At 45.3% G+C, this 18,490-nt stretch overlaps 7 protein-coding genes across 7 annotated transcripts; 4 read left to right on the top strand and 3 right to left on the bottom strand.

Moving 5' to 3' along the window:
• Nucleotides 1-896: 896 nt before the first annotated feature.
• On the top strand, nucleotides 897-1,567 carry TREMEDRAFT_65030 (uncharacterized protein; the record flags this gene model as incomplete). The annotated part of the gene is made up of 3 exons (XM_007007249.1): nucleotides 897-1,005; nucleotides 1,064-1,207; nucleotides 1,248-1,567. 3 exons carry the CDS (start codon nucleotides 897-899, stop codon nucleotides 1,565-1,567), a joined length of 573 nt encoding a protein of 190 aa, XP_007007311.1.
• Nucleotides 1,568-1,878: 311 nt separating this feature from the next.
• Nucleotides 1,879-2,479, top strand: TREMEDRAFT_65029 (uncharacterized protein; the record flags this gene model as incomplete). The annotated part of the gene is made up of 3 exons (XM_007007248.1): nucleotides 1,879-1,894; nucleotides 1,931-2,086; nucleotides 2,124-2,479. The coding sequence occupies 3 exons, from the start codon at nucleotides 1,879-1,881 to the stop codon at nucleotides 2,477-2,479; spliced, it is 528 nt and encodes a 175-aa protein (XP_007007310.1).
• Nucleotides 2,480-5,440: 2,961 nt separating this feature from the next.
• On the bottom strand, nucleotides 5,441-6,410 carry TREMEDRAFT_65028 (uncharacterized protein; the record flags this gene model as incomplete). Its single annotated transcript, XM_007007247.1, has 5 exons — nucleotides 5,441-5,800; nucleotides 5,838-5,936; nucleotides 5,978-6,121; nucleotides 6,158-6,247; nucleotides 6,297-6,410. The coding sequence occupies 5 exons, from the start codon at nucleotides 6,408-6,410 to the stop codon at nucleotides 5,441-5,443; spliced, it is 807 nt and encodes a 268-aa protein (XP_007007309.1).
• A 560-nt stretch (nucleotides 6,411-6,970) lies between these two features.
• TREMEDRAFT_65027 (uncharacterized protein) lies at nucleotides 6,971-7,844 on the top strand (the record flags this gene model as incomplete). Its single annotated transcript, XM_007007246.1, has 5 exons — nucleotides 6,971-7,145; nucleotides 7,231-7,333; nucleotides 7,368-7,531; nucleotides 7,588-7,636; nucleotides 7,715-7,844. The coding sequence occupies 5 exons, from the start codon at nucleotides 6,971-6,973 to the stop codon at nucleotides 7,842-7,844; spliced, it is 621 nt and encodes a 206-aa protein (XP_007007308.1).
• A 428-nt stretch (nucleotides 7,845-8,272) lies between these two features.
• TREMEDRAFT_65026 (uncharacterized protein) lies at nucleotides 8,273-10,153 on the bottom strand (the record flags this gene model as incomplete). The annotated part of the gene is made up of 9 exons (XM_007007245.1): nucleotides 8,273-8,292; nucleotides 8,481-8,637; nucleotides 8,669-8,772; nucleotides 8,795-8,929; nucleotides 8,952-9,108; nucleotides 9,240-9,262; nucleotides 9,839-9,966; nucleotides 10,007-10,101; nucleotides 10,151-10,153. 9 exons carry the CDS (start codon nucleotides 10,151-10,153, stop codon nucleotides 8,273-8,275), a joined length of 822 nt encoding a protein of 273 aa, XP_007007307.1.
• A 3,365-nt stretch (nucleotides 10,154-13,518) lies between these two features.
• Nucleotides 13,519-14,915, bottom strand: TREMEDRAFT_65025 (uncharacterized protein; the record flags this gene model as incomplete). The annotated part of the gene is made up of 4 exons (XM_007007244.1): nucleotides 13,519-13,583; nucleotides 13,738-13,963; nucleotides 14,505-14,775; nucleotides 14,848-14,915. The coding sequence occupies 4 exons, from the start codon at nucleotides 14,913-14,915 to the stop codon at nucleotides 13,519-13,521; spliced, it is 630 nt and encodes a 209-aa protein (XP_007007306.1).
• Nucleotides 14,916-17,350: 2,435 nt separating this feature from the next.
• TREMEDRAFT_65024 (uncharacterized protein) lies at nucleotides 17,351-18,323 on the top strand (the record flags this gene model as incomplete). The annotated part of the gene is made up of 5 exons (XM_007007243.1): nucleotides 17,351-17,377; nucleotides 17,633-17,746; nucleotides 17,804-17,954; nucleotides 18,003-18,047; nucleotides 18,091-18,323. Coding segments are annotated over 5 exons (570 nt in total), but the record flags the coding sequence as incomplete, so codon positions are not given.
• Between the last annotated feature and the right edge of the window lie 167 nt (nucleotides 18,324-18,490).

Genomic DNA, 18,490 nt, shown 5'->3' with positions numbered 1-18,490 from the left:
TCAAAAGGGGAACACTACCCTACTCTCTCTCCTCCCAAAGAGAGGACCCTCATCCACACCAGCCAGCAGCAGCCCCCTCATGACATCCAGCCAGTCCATCAGAAGAGACTCGGTCTCCCAGCTCTCCAAAGAAGCTCAAGTAAAACAATTCAAGGAGGAACTCCGTCACAAGATCAAGAAAGTGGAATGGGCCTGTCCAAGATGCCTTGCTTCTGGTGTCTATGACAAACATCCTCTCTTTGTTTGTCCCAATCTGCCTGAAGACTGGTTTTTCCTCCACTCTCAACCATGGAAAAACAGTTTCCAATTTCCACCAAGAAAACTCTGCTTCACCTGCTGGTTACCAAAGCCTTTTGGGGACTACCTCTACCACCATGAGCACAAGTGCCTGTTTCCTTCCATGATACCGGAAATGCTCCTCTCAGTCTTTGAAGTTGATCCAGAAGGGATGAAGGAGGGGCTGCAGCTGAAAGGTGTTGTTGAGGATCTGAAGGGTTGGCAAACTTGGTTGAATGACATGGAAGGTCCAGGAGGGATTCTGAATATGTGGTATGCTGTGGACTGGCTTATCAGCAGAGTTCTCAACAAAGGAAGGTTCTAGGCCAGAAGGTATAATCTTTGTTTTGTTTTGTGGAATTTATCCTGGCCAGGCAGTTTTCTTTAAAATCTTAATCATCTGTCCTTTACTCTCTTGTCATTCATCATTTCAACTTTCATACCCTCAAATGACTTTCACTTTCTCATTCAGGCTACCTATCATCACTTTCCACTTCCACATCAACTCTTTCTGGACTCTATTGCTCTCCACTTTCACAGTCTCCCTCCTCACTTCATCCTTGTCTCTCTCCGTCCAATTCTGAACATCTTCACTGTCTGGTCAAAACTTCAAGCACACCATGTGTCTGTCTCAAGGAATCTCTGATTGGGTGGAGAAGGATAGCCACTACAGTGACTGGCAAAGATTGGCAAGCATCCCAGTGATGGACAGGCAGCTCCCTCCATCCAGTAAGTCAGCCACCCCAACACCAGCTGACCTTCCACCCCAACACCAGCTGACCTTCAGAACACCCTCTAGACCAAGGACATCTCTCCCTGCAAGCCAACCTGCTATATGACAACCACATAGGGTGGCTCAAGAACTGTCCACTTCTGTTCAGTCCAACCCAACTCCAACATAGAGCAAACTTCTACAATGCCTGGATCAGAGGTGAGCATTAGCACTTACCTCACTACTCAGCTGACCCCAGTTCAAGGATGGCCCCAAGATAAATACACCCCATACATCCCCTTGAAGGTCCATCTAGCAACCATCCTTCAGAGACTTTTGGTCATCCAAGATGTAATGAAATGGGCTGTCAGACAGGGGATCCTTGAAGTGGAAGGAGACATCATGGACAGCTTTGTGAAATGGTGTTACAACTTGCATGTAGGGATTGGAAAGATGGAGGCTGGGGCTTATATCAGGGAGAAAATACATGATCTCCACCAGTTTGTGAAAAAAGGAGAGCCTCTGGGTATGGTGGCCAGGCTGTGCTCTGGAGTGACCATCAAAATCCACAATCAGTAGTTGATACCATATTATCTCTCATGCATCAAATTCACCACTCCAACACCATTTTAGATGTTGACAATGAAGCACAGCTGCCAAGTCACATTTGGTACAGTTCAGTAAACCAAAGCATTTTACTGCCAGACCCAATGCAGGTTTCGGATAAATGTCTGGGAATTGTTGGCAAATTTTAATCACCCAGTTGTGTTTCCATCTGTCTCCTCCTTCCCATCCATCTCACTCTTTACAGTCATCACAGTTCTCATATCCCTTACATTTCTACCACACACTTCTCTTTCAGGAAGACACTTTCTATCACCCAAGCAAAAATGCCAAACCAAACAAGTGAGTGCCCCGCAGTTTGGAGTGAGCTATGTCCAGTATTGACAGCAGTCCTGACATGTCAACTCTGGACCCACCTCCATGACCACTTTCACAACAATATCCTCACAATCTCCCCCTATGTCTGGACCACTGGAGGAATTACCATCACCTGGGCAGAATTGGTGTTGGCTTTGCCTGATCTTTCTGGAATGGGTGAGTGCTTAGTGTGCTGTCTCATGCTGACCAACAGAGTGGCCACCCCTCAGACAGATCCCAAACTTCCTCCTCTTCTCTGGTGACAACCATGGGGTGCAAGGAGGATCCTGCTGCCGACTTAAGCGCCATATCAAGACTCTCTGCCTCAGGCTGGAAGCCATTCACCTCATCAGAACCAAGGCTACTGCCTTGGGAGCAGTTCCTATACCAGCAAGAATTGTCAGGACCAAGCATCTTCTCTACCAGTTGTGGTGTTTGTTTGTGGAGGAGGGACACAGGGGTATTCAGTCTTTTTTCTATGACTTGTACATAGTTGTTCCTGATGGGGATCTTGAGAGACTCCCTCTCTATTTGGAGGTCAGACTGAACAGGTTCCAGTTGATCTGGTAGTGACCACTGCACAGCCCTATAGGATTGTAGGAGACATGAATCTGGATTGCTTCAGCTGCACTCAACTTTTCTGTCCATCCTCCAGCTCATCCTTGCTAACTCTGTTCCTCAGCAAGTATCCAGTAGAATTTGACTCCATCAAAAATGAATGAAAGAAAAATACTTTGTTCAATTTTGTCCCCAGGGAGTGGCACCATCTCAAATTTGCTTTCTTTCTTTCCCACAGTCTCTCTCTCTTGCTGTCACTCTCCTTCCTACAGGCACTTTCATTGCTCCAAAGCTGTCATGCCCCATTATTACGCAGTAAACACCCTGGTCAAGCCAAACAGGACTGGCAAATGTGAGTTCCATTCCAGGTCTCCTTTGATCATTCAATACTGACATCAGATGTCACAAGGATGGAACTGGGCTGGGTCACTTTCCATGAGGCAGTTTTGTCTACCTCTGGCCTGCCATGCCTGAATGACTTTGACACTGAGTTCTGCTTGGCTATCCTGCTGGAATGGGTGGAGCAAACTCTGGAAGAAAGATTCTGTGAGTCCTTGCCTGATCTGCCCAGAGGGAGCTGACCAATGGACTATGTCTCCCTACCAGGTTCACCCAATGTCCCCTTACTTGCCCATGTCAGGCTCCTCCTTCTAAGGTTAGAAATAATTGCTACATTTAGAGACTGGTGTGAGCTTGTGGGAGCCACTCATTCCCTTCATCATATAGACCCTTTTGACATCCAAGACTATCTGTGGAGGCTCATGGAGAAGAGAGGTGTGCAAGCAGTGTCACAATTCTTCTTGGCAATGTACCAGCATGTTCCAGATGGACATGCCTCCAGGCTGGGCTATTACATATTGATGTCAATGGAGATCAAAATGTGAAGTATGCATCATGTGTGATTATCTTCCATTTCAGCTGTCCCAACACACAGCTCATCTGCCTTGTCCACTCATCCACTGCTGACCATCAGTCATCTCAGTGCACATATCCTTCCCTTGATTCCCCAGGAGTAGGTGTTGCTAGGTACTCTCAGGCAGGTTTTTCCTTTGGCTTGCCATTCAATATCTGCAGCTGTTAGCCTTTGGGATATGTGGTGAACTCAGCTTACCAGCTCTTCTTCAGAGATTCCATGGCTGCTTTCCATATGCATCAGGTAAGCTGACCTTTTCAGAAGTCCTTTGGGATCACAGAGGTGGCAGACTTGATGACTGGGCTTGTACTGCCAGTCAGATAAACACATTTCCCTCACTCACCTTTGTCCCATGTTCTACCTTCTTGTGAAAGGCCAGCTGGTAAGGCCTATCAAATCTTTGAGAGCAGTTCTGTGTGTTACAAGGAAACCTCCTCCTCTACAAAGTCAGCCCTGTTCACCCCTAAGAACTCACCACCCAGTGATTGCAGATGTCCCTATGGTGGTCCATTGCCAGCTGGTTCTGTTCTTCATGGCAGCATAACCCATACTGACATTTGTACTTTGCCTTCAGAGGTACATTCAACCCCTTGAGCCATCAGCTTTGACTTTTGCACCAGGGATGCTCACTTCTGTGCCACTGCCAGCTGTGTTCATGGTATGTATGCTGGTATGACAGATTTGGGCTACTTGTTGAAGTTGATTCCAAGGGAGTGGGTTCTGTAATCAAAGCAATTCACAGGAGACAACAGGGGATTGGGTGTTTAAATGGGGTTCTCAGATAAAGGCAGACAGACTCAGAGAGTGAGAGCCTCTTTTGTTCTCTTCTTCCCAATCATCTGACATTCCTTCTTGGTTGCTCTATACTCAAGCTTTGTGAAGATGTCAAGGAGTGAGTGACATAGTGCACATCAGAGCTAACCACAGTAATCACCTGCCAGCAGTTGACTGAGTCTTTGATCAAGTTCACAAGAGCAGTGTCCCATGTCAGTCCTGTGATATGGATTACAGGAATGGTTACCATAACTCAAGAGGAGTTGTTGGAGTTCATGGGTAGTTTCTCTACGAGATGTGGGTGATCCTTCCAAACCTGTCAGAGGGAACTCATTCAGCAGACCCCATTCCCTTGGTATTCCCCCCAAGCCTTATATTCTCTCCTCAAAGTATTCATCAAAGTCCAGATGGAGTCTGCTGTGTCTCTATGGCCCATATCCACATTCTCTTACTCAGGTTGGAAGTCATCCATCTGATCAGGAGTAAAGCATCAAGGGTTGGAATGACTCCATACCCTCAGAGGATTATGTCAGTAGAGGACTTGATGGAGAAGATGTGGAACTTGCAGAACCAGGGAGGGAGTTATGCTATGGAGTCTTTCTTCAGAGATCTTTACCTAGAGGTTGGTGAAGGCCATGTGGAGAAGTTGCCCATGTTCCTAGCAAGGAGACTTGAGTAGAGTATGCATTGACTGCTGCCCTTTCATACCAGTCAGGAAAGTATAAACACTCTGTCTGGTGATAATCTGGTTGTGTGGGTTACAGAGTTCTTTTTGCAATGGGGTCCCCTCTGTCATTGCCACCTGCAAAAGGTTGGATGGGTGAGGCTGATGCATAAGGCAGGCTTCAGAAGGTAAAAAGAGACAGAGCAAAAGGATTTGGAGAGGTTGGGTAGAGTAGAGAGGATCAGGGCTGGGGGGTTTGTGAGGGGGCCTTACCTCCCACTTCTGGGAGTTATAGTATGCCCTGTTGTCCTTTAATGCATCTCAGATGATCACTGACAAACCACTCAGCCATGAAGACTTTCCAATATCAAAAGGGGTTGTTTGTCCCTGATATACCACATGGTCAGAACTGCATCCTTTGAAGTCAGGAACACCATCAGTGCAAAGGATGGCCACCTTCTCTCTCACACATTGAACCATTCCATCAAGTCAGTGACAGAGGACAACATGGAGACTCAATTGCTGCTATGTGTAAAGTCAGTCAGAGATGCCAGCCTTCATATGATATGACTTATTTGGCCTGCACAGCATCACAGTCAACTTATTGCATGATCACTACTATCTATTCCTGTGTCTCCAACCTCATCCTCACCCTCTTTGAATTCTTCTCCTTCATCTTCATAGACAGGAACTTCCACCTTGTGTCTTGGGCATCCCATCCCTCCTTGATGTCTCTATTCTTCTTTGCCCTGTGATGATTATACCTGCTGTAGGCTCCTTCCCACATCCTATCCATGGCTTTCCTCATCTTGGGAGTCACTTTCTTGGGGAGCCTCCTGTAGGGATGGGTAATGGCATGTTGAATCATACTGTGAGGTAGAAGGGTGAGGGATCCAACAGGACAGGACTCATCTGGACACTGGAAGGGAAGATTTTCATTTTCCCTGCTGACTGTGACTTCTTCACCTTCCTGGAAGAAAATCTGAGAAATCAGTTTGGCTGGGAGAGTTTTGACTTACCTGCAGTTCATTGGTATGAGCTTGCTCCAGATGCTTCTTCCACTGGGTGCTGCTTTGAAAGCTTGCAGGACAGCTAGTGCAATCTTTGGGGTTGCTTAACTGCACCTTCAGCCAAAACCCATCAGTTCATGTTCACTCACCACAGGATTGGAGACCTTAACTGTCCCACTAGGCAGACCCCAGTACTCCTCCCCATGAACAGAGTGCTTGTGTACTCTCATGTCCCCCAAAGCTAGCAAACCATGAGGTTCACACATAGTACAGACAGACCAGGAGCTCAATCCCTTTCTCTGTCAGTTGATCCCATGTTTCTCACTCACCCTGACACCATGAGTTTCTTGCCTATGGAAAGATAGCTGATATGGTCTGTCAAAGGCTGCTGAGCACTGTTTGCACTTGAATCCCCCAGGCTGCATAATCAGTGAATGCCACACAGAAATTGTGAAGCAAGCAACTTACAATCCAATGACTCAACTGGTCCTTGTGCCTATCCAAAGCACTCTGTCCCACAACTCTCTCCTCACAGCCTGGAAAATCACATTCCTTCAACTTCCCTGGGTGCTGTGAGATCATATGAGTGATGTAGCCAATCTTGTCTCCCCAAATCTTCTGGCAATCATGGCAGGGCAACAAGTAGATCAGTCACTGCCTCAAACATAGAGGGCAACTCACTGGTTGATGGGTATTCTCAGTATACTGGTCACAACTTTGATAGGTTTTCAGATCAATCTGAGCTCATCAGCCTGGCAGATAAGGGAGGACATACTTTTGGCTGAGTTGGGATAAATCTTTGGCCACTTGGTGCTGACATACTTGGTTCTAAGTTGTTTGAGCTTGGTATTACTGAGTAAGCAGAGGAAAGAAATGGTGAAGAGAAAAAAGAATAAGGATAGACTGAGCAGTCTCCTCCTTTTCAGAAAATTTTAGTCTCTTCACTTCAAGACTGAGGGATTTCTCTACCAATCAGAGAAATCCCTCACATTCCCTGAATAGCCATCACACTTCTCCCCACTTTGTTTTTCTTACCACTTGACCCCTGCCAGGGTCCTCAAGCCACCATCAATTGGCTCAGGGAAGCTGCTCCTGAATGCTGTGCTCTCCTTCCTTGAACAGACATCACTCTTCTCCCCACTATGGTGTTTTTGCAACATGACCCCTGCCAGGGTGCTCAAGCCACCATCAATTGGCTCAGGGAGCTGCTCCTGAATGCTGTGCTCTCCTCTTCTCATCCTTTTTCCTTCTGTACTTTTCACTTTCATCTTTTAACACTTCACTCTTCACCCACCACTGTTCAATTCATCCCTCCAGGTCAGTACTTTCAAAACCTGTCATCAGCTGAAGACTCACAAAGTCATAATTTTCTCTAAGCTTAGTACCTTCAGGCTGATGTCAGGCATGTCAGCTCAGCTCAACTCCAACCCAATCATCAATGTTCTGGTAGAATCACTCATCCTCCCAGAGTTTGACACTGCTGATAATCTTGTCAAGGAAGCAGGGTGAGCTTTCTGGTCATTCTCACCTGACTCTCAGTAACTTTCTGTCTCTGGTTCAGAACCTAGCAGACCATGATCAGATCCTCTTTTGGGGTATGATTAGTACCAGATACCACCAGTTGGATCAATTTCATTGTAGCCTTCAGGCTGGCTGGTGGGCTGTAGCCCATTACATCTCTCCAGATAATGATGTTCTCAAAGGTGAGTCATGTCTCTCTACACACAGTTGCTCATCACCAGATTTGACTTCCTCTCAGAATCCACAGGTTCCAGACCTCTTCATTGCAGTCTCCTGTTCAGAGTGGAGTGAGTCCACCAAAATACTTCTGGAGAGTATCAAGTCAGTGTTTTCATCTGTCAGCATTGCTCATTTCTGACAATCAGGCCACTAGTTGATATGGTGCTACAATTTGATGCAAACCAGCAAACCTACTATGTGGACTTTGACAGGCACAGGTTGATGTTGGCTATTGATGGAGTCCTTGGAGCTATCAATGCACTCAAACTTCATTGAACTTGAGTGGCTGCAAAGTGTAGTCATGATCTTGAACATGCATTTCCTTCTCACAATTCTCATACCAATCCTCCTGGAATCCACTTTGGCAAAGGTCAAGGTATGTCATGTGCTCAATGTGACTGTCCTCTTGAGGGCATATTGTGCTTGCACAAAGATTGAGCATTCACATTATGGCTCAGGATTGAAGTGACTATGCATCATTCAGTGTGGTAGGGATGATGCCAGTCTTCCAATGATAACAGAAGGTAGACTAAAAGTGAGATCATTGAAGTGGAAATGACAAACTACTGACTTGAAGTATGTTTTCATGAAGGATCCAGCATCAGAGATGAGTGGGGGATATCCAAAGAGCCTCACAGCTTGACCCATTACAGGCGAATGATGGTGATGCTCAGATACCTACTACTCTGTGGATGAGGAGAATCTCAGGCTTTGAAAAAAATGTCTATCATTATCAGTCATTGCTCCACAAGGTATTAGTGTCACATCTGTCAAGCCACACTGAACCCTGAGTTTTGAGAGTTTCCAAGGTTTCAAAAGAGCCCTGAAATCGCTTCTTTTGGGGCTCCGGATTGGTACCTTGACGACCAGGAACGGAGCCCTGACCATGGCTGCAGCTTGAGGTACACCCACCTAGTGTCAAATCTGTCCAGCCACACTGAACCATGAGTTTTGAGAGTTTCCAAGGTTTCAAAAAAGCGCTGAAATTGCGTTTCTTGGGGCTCCGGATTGGTACCTTGACGACCAGGAACGGAGCCCTGACCATGGCTGCAGCTTCAGGTACACATACCTAGTGTCAGATCTGTCGAGCCACACTGAACCCTGAGTTTTGAGAGTTTCCAAGGTTTCAAAAAAGCGCTGAAATCGCGTTTTTTGGGGCTCCGGATTGGTACCTTGACGACCAGGAACGGAGCCCTGACCATGGCTGCAGCTTCAGGTACACCCACCTAGTGTCAGATCTGTCGAGCCACACTGAACCCTGAGTTTTGGGAGTTTCCAAGGTTTCAAAAAAGCGCTGAAATCGCGTTTCTTGGGGCTCCGGATTGGTACCTTGACGACCAGGAACGGAGCCCCGACCATGGCTGCAGCTTCAGGTACACCCACCTAGTGTCAGATCTGTCGAGCCACACTGAACCCTGAGTTTTGGGAGTTTCCAAGGTTTGAAAAAAGCGCCGAAATTGCTTTTCCTGAAGCTCCGGATTGGTACCTTGAAGACCAGGAACGGAGCCCTGACCATGGCTGCAGCTTCAGGTACACCCACCTAGTGTCAGATCTGTCGAGTCACAATGAACCCTGAGGATTGGGAGTTTCCTAACTTTTAGAAAAGGGCTGAAATCATGTTTTTTTTGGGCTCTGGAATGATACCTTGATGACCAGGAACGGAGCACTGACCATGGCTGCAGCTCGAGGTACACCTGCATAGTGTCAGACCTGTCAAGCCACACTACTCTGAGTTTTGAGAAGATCAGGGTGTTGATAAAAGCCCTAAAATCACACATTTTGGGGCTCCAGAATCTGATGTGCTCATCCATCATGCTAGAGAAACATGACAATATGACTCAGGCACACTAATGGGATGGGGGAATGAGAGTGGTGACTAGACTTGTGAAACGAAATTGTCAGCTCTATTTTGGAAACTGAGGCTAAGCATCCCTGGATACTGAAGCCTTATCACCTTTCTGATTCAGTCGAAATTATTTTGTTGTAATGCATGTGATTCTGACTCATCCCTAGAAGTGTGATGAGGATGAGAGAGATGTGATACCTCCTTTCACCAATGTTGGGAGTTGGAACCAAATTAGCCTGCTGGCACCTGATTAACAACCAAAATCATGACATGAGAGATGTCAGCAAGTAACACTTGTAGGTCAGCACTGTTAAAGGGATGGAAGAAGAAATCTGGGGACCAAATCTACTTGCTGGCAGGCATCATTGCATGCATGCAACCATAGAGACTTTCATTGTACTTCAGTTCAACAGGAGTTTATCACCAGCCTCTTTAGCTTCCTCCAGAGCCTTCCTGAAGACTTCACAAGGCCTTGGCTTTCCAGGACCAGCCCATCCAGGAAACATAACCATATTCTTCTTCTCCAACTTATCAACCATCATAATCAACTTTCTATGTGTCAGTGTTATAAAGAGATGGAAGTCAGACTTACTTTGCCTTCTTGATAAACTCTTGATTTGACTTAGCTTCTGGTTCAAAAAGAGCTCTGTTAAGAGCATCTGCCAGTGGACCTTCTTCAGTTGGCATCTGTATGTCAGTGTTTCTCAATGTTATGGAAGAAGCAGTAGAGACTGACCATGATAGAAATTGTTTGAAGAGATTTGAGTTTTTGAAAATGATGAGGAAGACTGAAGAAGAAGGGGGGAGAGGTGAGCCTTTTGTACTCTTCAAAACCAAACTAGGTGTACTAAATAAAGAATGTGTGCTTACCGTGGGAAACTTCATCCAGCCAATCACATAAATGCCTCCAGGTGTGAGTAACACTGGAAACTGATGACAACCAATCAGGGAAATACCTCACTGCTATCGGTGAAATCAATGAGTCACCTTTTCTCTCAATCCTTATCACAGTTCTCAGCATTAGTCACAATTCCTTATCACAATTCATACATACATACATACATACATACATACATACATGCATACATACACATACATACATACATACACATACATACATACATGCATACATACACACACATACATGCATACATACATACATGCATACATACATACACACACATACATGCATACATACATGCATGCATACATACATACATGCATACATGCACATACATACATGCATACATACATACATACATGCATTCATACATACACATACATACATGCATACATACATACATGCATTCATACATGACTCAAATGAGGGTCCTTTGGACATCAAATGAGGGTCCTTTGGACATCAAATGAGCGTCCTTTCAAAGGGATATCAGCTCAGCATCACAGTTGTCAGCATTAGTCAAGATTTCTTATCACAATTCATACATACATGCATACATACATACATTCATACATTCATACATACATACATAGATTCATACATACATACATTCATACATTCATACATACATACATAGATTCATACATACATACATTCATACATACATACATACATCTACTACAATAATAGACAAACACGAGATAAACCACGTGGAGACAAACCACGTGGCTAGCGGCGACGCCCGCAGAGCGAAGCGAGGATAAAGAGGGGGGGGGGAGCAAGGAATCAAGAGAGAGAGACACAATAGAGGTTCACAGGTTCACGGGTCAAAAGTGTGTGTGAGAGAGAAGAGAGGTAGAGATTCCACGGGTCCACAGAGTCAGCTTGAGAGGCGAGAGACGGGCCTGTCAATTTGACAGGTTGGCACGCTAGTACATACATACATACATACATACATACATACATACATACATACATACATACATACATACATGACTCAAATGAGGGTCCTTTGGACATCAGCTTAGCATCAATGATCTTAGTATCATTATATGGGGGTCCCCTCAGACACATCAGCCAAAATTTGCCATCGCTCTGACACAGCCCGTCCGACAAAAACTGCCACTTGAGGCAACTGTCCCACACCTGTCACAATCATTGTTTCTTCTTCTCTAAGGACTGACTGTAGACAAACCTTGGCTAACAATGTCATAGTGGGGTGTTGATGTCTCACTAGGACAGGGTACTTGACATGAGAACTTAAGCTAACATTGCCAAGGTAATATGTCTAGTGGTAAATGATAAGGTGATTGTCGATGTACTGAGGCTAACTGTGATGTAGTGGAGTCGAACTGCTCTGTGGTAGCTCTCCCAAACTTGATGGTTGTAGCTACTGAATATATCTCTCACTACTGACAATAATCAAGGATCTCTCATGAAGTTGAGCAATTTGAGAACTATCTATACTTCTCCTCTCTTCTCATAGGAAGTCCTTCAACCCCTGCACAGCCTCACGCTTTGTCCTCCTCTCTCAACTTAGATGTACCTTGCCATATCCCTAATACTCTACTCCACTCACTTCTACTAACTTCGCCTAACTCCCCCTACTCTGCTCTCATTCAGTTCCCTTCTCCTAACTTTGCCATAGTTCTCCTTTTGGCGGTGTTGTCGTGACAAATAACTCCTGGCTTCTCGTAACCTCGTCATAGTTGGTCTCAGTGGTTCAGGTGATGGTGGTTGATGGCTGATGGTGCAAGGAGGGTAGGTGGTGGTGGTTGTCAGGGATGTTACAACACAGTTTGTGACAGCACCTCAGAGATTGAATCCTAATGCATCCCCTTGCAGTTCCTAATGCCATTAGCAAGGCTATGTCCAATAACTGCAGTTATACATGTCAACAGAGCCAATCATACTTCACTTATACAACATGGGTTTTCAAATGCATTAGTAGTCATATCAGTGCCAAAAGTTTTGCACTTTAACTATTGGCATCATCTTACCACTCAGCTTAGTTCTTGTTGTTTTATCAAAACTTTTGTAACAATCAATGTGCCTCGTCATCCCAAACAGAACCCTCACACACTATGGAAAGTTCCTTATGTTGCTCCTCAAGCAAGGAACACTGTTGATAAGAATGTGTCACTGCAGCAGTATGAACAGGAGTAAACTATGAATGAACAGCACAAAACACTTCAAAAAAACTGGTTTAAATGGGTTGCCAGCAAGCCTTGGCTAACTGAGTAAGTCAAAGATTTACCCCTGCCAGCTTCTGCCAACTTCTGCCAACTTTTGCCAACTTTTGCCAACTTTTCTCCTATATTCAAGGTATGAAAGACAGGCGTAGTAAGACATCCAAAGGAAGGTTTGAAGATCTTCCCGAGCAACAACCTGCAGGAATCAGTTTCTTGGTTCCATAACCATGTAAGGTATTGTTGAATTAAAACAGTGTGAGACAGAGTATGTTATGACCGGTGCCCATTAGTTAGCAGGAGTAATTTCTGCTGATTGGTCTCTGTCTCAGTATACTTCTCACTGACTCAGGGTTCATGTCGTATAACATTTCATTAACTTCACCACTCATGAGGGTATCAGGAGGCTACTTGGGTCGTTGAAGAAGTCAGTCAGGTAGGAAGTTTTGTTTGGACTAGAAGATATCATCCCCAAAAAGAGGATCAGGTTGGTGACAGCTGAGAGGAGGGTAGAAAGAATAGTGACAAATGATGGTCTTTTCTTTGTTATCTGGGAAGAGTTGAACAGATTAGAGTCTGGTAAACTTGTTGTACATGTTTCAGAATACTGGGAAATCATCAATATGTGCAAGGTTGTAAGTCTCAGAGCCCTTAACAATTCCATTACACTTGACTGATAGAGATAAATGATATCTCATGGAGGAAGACTTTGTACAGATCCAGCTGAGTGAGTCCTACAAAGAAGGAAGAAAAACTAAAAGTCAACCAATAGTGTTCCCTCCAGGAATCGAACACATTTCCTACCTCAGTGGATAGGAGATCTCAAATATGGCAGTCAATAGGCGCCACCTTTCAGTGGTTAATATGAGCTCACCCCTGTGGCTTGAAGTGTCAGAGATTCTCTGGTCATTTAGGGGTGCTGCTGGGAGAGTAACTCCGTATAGTGCCGGATGAAAGCCAGTATATAACCACATTTTTGGCCAAAGACTTTCAAAGATTGGAGTGCTGACTTTTTTATGCAATGACTTGTTTACAATATGAACCCTGAGTCAGTCCAGACAGGGGTTCTAGGGCCAGTCCTGGTATCTTAGCAATAAACAAATGTACAAAATTGAGACTCATGCCGCCACCTGAACACATTCTAACAATTCATCTCCACCACTCTTCTTCTTCCCAAATGTCTTGAGTTTCTTGAGGTATATATTCTTGTACAAGAGTTTGTCCAAATCTCACCTGAAATAGAATTACCAACTGCTCCACCATAATAACCAAATAAACTTAAAAAAGCTAACATTGCAGCTGAATCATTATGACTACCAGCTGCTAATACAGCTACTTCTTCAACACAAGTGAAAGAAGAATCACCGAAAGCTATGAATATTTGAGTGAAAATCATCCATCCTATTGAATGATCAGGTGGACGAAAACGTATCATTAAACCTTCACCTAAAACGTATAACTGTACTCCAATTAGAAGGATCCATTTGTAATAACCTGTTCGACGGATTAAATGACCGGTGGGTAACATCCATAGCAATAACATCGTAGATGGAACTTATATAACCAGCTTGGCTGATAGATAAATCTTATACCACTTGAAGGTATGAAGTGAATTATGATGCCCAACAGTAATATGCTATTTGCCATGTGAAACATAATCCACAAGCGGCGATAAGGGTTCGATTGTGTAATAATCTCCAGGGGACAAAGGGGACGGGGGAAAGGTATTTTTACTGAGTAACTGCACTGGAGTCAGTGGACCGTACTCTCATAGTTGACCTGTTGACTACGGGTCAAAGCCGCAGAGGAAGGACAAGCTGAAGGACAGGACCACTGTTGGTGCATAGTACAAAGATGCTAGGCCAGTCAGGCGAAAGGAAGAGAAATGGTAGGTGACGACAAGAGAGAGAGAACCCGTTGTAGGATTCATATCCCGGATGAAGAGCCACTGATAGAACATACGAAAAAATAGATAGGGGCAAGCAGGGATATTGACTCACTTGAGCAGCACAGTAGGTGTAGATATCTGTGCACACAGCACTCAACACCAGTCCCAATTCGGCCAAAACACAACAAGCAAGATACCCATAACTTCTATTCCACAGGTTGAGTATCTTGGGGAAGACCATATAAGCCACTGCGCTTATGACATTGGATACGATAGATATGACAGGAATGAGAGAGTGTTCTTCAAACCCCATGGTCTCGTAGGCTGTCAAATTACCGGTTATAGAAGACTGGAAAGTGTTTACAGTGTAGGTGAGCCACAGGCTGAACGAGTCAGTCAAAGTCACCCTGTCAAATTTGTAAAAGAAAACGATTTCCAACTCACAAAAGATACACCACCCCCAACGATGTTTTACTCCCAGTTCAGGTGATAGCATCTGCTTGTTGTACACCCGGCTAATCATGATTGTGGTTCTCTTGAGTCTTCAAATCGCTTCTTCCCAACTCATGCAGGGTCTTGCTTTGGACGCTACGCCCTTCTTTCTCTTTGATGTAATGTCCTTCGTATTTAGGACTGTTCTCGAGATCCGAGTAGGCTCGACAGTCGATATCCGATCGAAGGATTGTTGTTGTGCCGGCTGGGACAGCACAATTGAAGTATTGGTTTTCATGGTGTCGGGATTCGAATGACTGTCCGACAGAGAAGATCGTTCCACCAAGTGAGGGGTATTATACTCCACCAGTTGTTCCCACTCCACATGTCGCACAACTTCACATCCTGCTTGGCCGAGTGTAATGTACACAAGAGGGAGTGGGAAGCAAGAGGGTGTCCAGTGTTGACTCTAAGCTGATAAAAAAAGTGACTCAGGGTCTCATTGCCTTCTCCCTGAGCGGAGGGGATGTTTACCGGTGTTAACCGCCGATAGCACCTGTTTCCATTTGTTGGAGGCTATTTCACTGAATCTCTGAAGTAGATTTGTAGATGCAAGACAAGATACTTGGCCAGTAGGATGCTGAGTAGGAGAAGTGACGAGAGGAGTCAAAGGAAGTAAACCGAGTGGGAGATGCATGGGTGAATCTTATCGTCAGAGGGTTTCTAGCCATCCAACTACAAGCTTACAGAGTCTGTCACGAGCTCTCTCATCATCCAAGCTGTGTCCCACATCCTCCAAGATCACGGTCTCAAGTTTACCTCCAGCAGCAGAACTCCATCATTCCAAGGTGGTAGAGATATCTGGTAGACGGCAGGTTTCATCTCTCTCACTGTAGATGGCAAGGGCAGGGGCTGCAAGACAACCGAAGGAAGTTGAGAGGGGGTGCCTATGTTTCATTGGGTTATCTTCCGGTGTGTCAGGAAGGTCTGAGGAGAAATAGTCATTGTCGCCTCTGATATCGATGTCAATGAGAAACTCCCCCGACTCCGACCGGACTATGCAGTTGATAAGACGTCACTGGTCCTCCTACAGTCTGACAAAAGTTCCAATAGAGAACCAGCTGCCTCTGTCCCTTTACTATCAGTCGCCTTGCTATCTTCAGCTGAGCACTCCAGCCCCAGTCATCTCCCTTTGCGGTGTTCGATTCAAAGTACTCCGGGTCACTGACCAGAGCCTGCATGATTCCGCCTTGTACCAGGGAAAGGGAGGGAAGGGATGCAGTGTCAGTGTGAGTCTAAGAATAGGCCGATAAGTAATGGATGACATCCTGAGAACTGGTAGAGTGACCCATGAGAACGATAGTGGATGTACCTATCATGAGTGAGCTAGGAATCCTCCTCCTCCCTCGCCGCCAAATAAGGGACCGTGTTCCGTGTAGAGGAGGATATGATCGTGAGAGAGGACACAGGTTAAAGATACGAACAAGGAGATACATGTGGGCTCAACTAACCTTGACCCCAAAGATGGCTTACTAGATTGGAAATCTCCCTCACGTCCCTATCCAGCAGCCCATTCCCCAACCCCTGTACACACTTGACCAATGCATCAACACTCTGCTCGTCAGAAACGTCTACACACAGACAGCAGTAGTGAGTGAATGAGGAATCGGGGTCACTCACAAAGGCCAACCTGTGTCTCGAAGAGCCTTGGAGAGTTGAACCCCATAACCCGGCTGCAGCATCCCGCAGAACAACCCTCCGATAAAGATGACCACCTTGGTAGAGCTGACATCACCAGTTGAGAAATAAGCCAGGTGGCCAGCGGATGTGGGATAGGTCGCCAAGTTGCCAGAAAGGCGTGACATGGATTGAATCAAGAGTAAAGTGTGATGTTCACTCAATCCCTGGCCGACTCTTCCCCACTCTGGTTCTAATTGCCAGAAGTAAGTACAGTACAATCTTTCATATCATGGTTCACCTAGCATGCATCTTTGGAGGATGATCTCACCTCAAGGCAGCAAAATCTGAGAGAGGGGAGCCAATCCATGCATTATCCTAAGTTGAACGCTGAAGGGCCCTCTTTTAGCATTGATCTTATTGCCGGTCATGTTGCCCTCACCAAAGACCCCAAATCTATGCATGTGTCATGTGGAAGTTATTCTGTGATTGGTTAAAACAAGATATGAGATGATGGTAGAGGTGGGGAATGAGCTAAATCAATCCATCCATCATCATCCCAAGAGGAAGAAGCCCCTTCAGTGGTGGAAAGATAGAAGGGTGCCATCATGAACTGCCCAGAACCCTTGATGGGTTCTCTGTGATTTATGATGGCATTTTTTTGGGGTGCTACCTTTCCCCAACCATCAATTTGGCAGCACATGCTGCATCCGTGAAACATCTGTGAAAAGCTGTGGCCCTCTTGGGTATATAGAATGCATCCTGACTGCCTTGTCTCCACTCTTCTTCCTCTTCATTTTCATTCCTCACTTCTTCTATTTGACAATTTCCACTTTTCCTTGCTGCAACATGAGTGGACTCTTCTACCCTGCAATGGTAGGTTTTACATTCCACTTGCCACAAGTCTCTTCTCTCCTCTCCACTTCTCTCCTACATTGACTCTCCCCCTCCCAGGCTTTGAATTCCCTCACTTTGTGCTCTTCCTCATCTCTGTCTTGACCTGTGATTTCATGCTTACTATCACTCTATCATACCCCATTCCATGAGCGTCTGTCATCATTGTTACTGATACCTTCTCTGGTTTGATTCCTTCCCGTCAAAAGTCATTGCTGGCCATGAAGCTGATATCAGAACAATCAAAACCCTCTCAATGCTCAAGATACCTGCTTGATATGCTACATGTCCTTCAAGGAAGACAGGATCTTGGATTGTCACATGTCTCTGCATCATCCACTCCATGTTGCTGTGAGCCTCCTGTCCCTGTTGTCCTCCCCTTCCTCCTGGCCGTTAGCTGACTTACAGCTCCATTATCAATGGGATACCCTCATCCCCCTCCTGCAAGTTAGATGCACCCCTCAAAGCTTATTCTCCTGTGTCTCAGGTTGTCACTTCACTTCTGCCAGTCATATTATCATGATGGCTCATGCTGCTAGTCATCCAAGGATTGTTCTTTGTAAGTATTCTGAGGCTATATTGTCACCTAAGCTAAGCCATGTAGCAGACATGACAGGTGCTCGAATCAATAACATGGAACAACACTTTGTTGGTGAGTAAAGTCCCTCTCCTGCTTTGCTGTCACTAACATTTAGAACCTCATCTACCTCTCTCCCAACACAGTGAACCTCTCCAACATCTCCAGTCAGAATTTCAATGGGACCTGTACAAAGTGGACATTAGGACCAGTGGAAGGGTTGTAGGGTGTCAATATAATTTCAGACACAAAGTTACTGGTCAATGTAAGTGTGTACATGCTAAGAAATTCCATGGTGGTCTGGTGGAAGTGGAGGAATGGAAGGTGCTTAGGGCAAGGAAAATTGAGGAGGTGAGGTGGAAGCTAGACAATGGTCACTCCTTCCACAAATACAGGGGAGAGAACTGGCAATGGGCTATAGAAAATAACCACATCTAAACTTGATGATATGTTCATACCATTTTGCTGGATGTCTTGTTTGCTTTGCTGCTGTTTCTTCAAGAGCATTGCTGGTTGAA

Source organism: Tremella mesenterica (genome assembly GCF_000271645.1).
Source record: "Tremella mesenterica DSM 1558 unplaced genomic scaffold TREMEscaffold_13, whole genome shotgun sequence".
Taxonomy (NCBI): domain Eukaryota; kingdom Fungi; phylum Basidiomycota; class Tremellomycetes; order Tremellales; family Tremellaceae; genus Tremella; species Tremella mesenterica.
The sequence above is the reverse complement of the archived record's forward strand: the minus strand, read 5'-3'. Positions and strand labels throughout refer to the sequence as shown.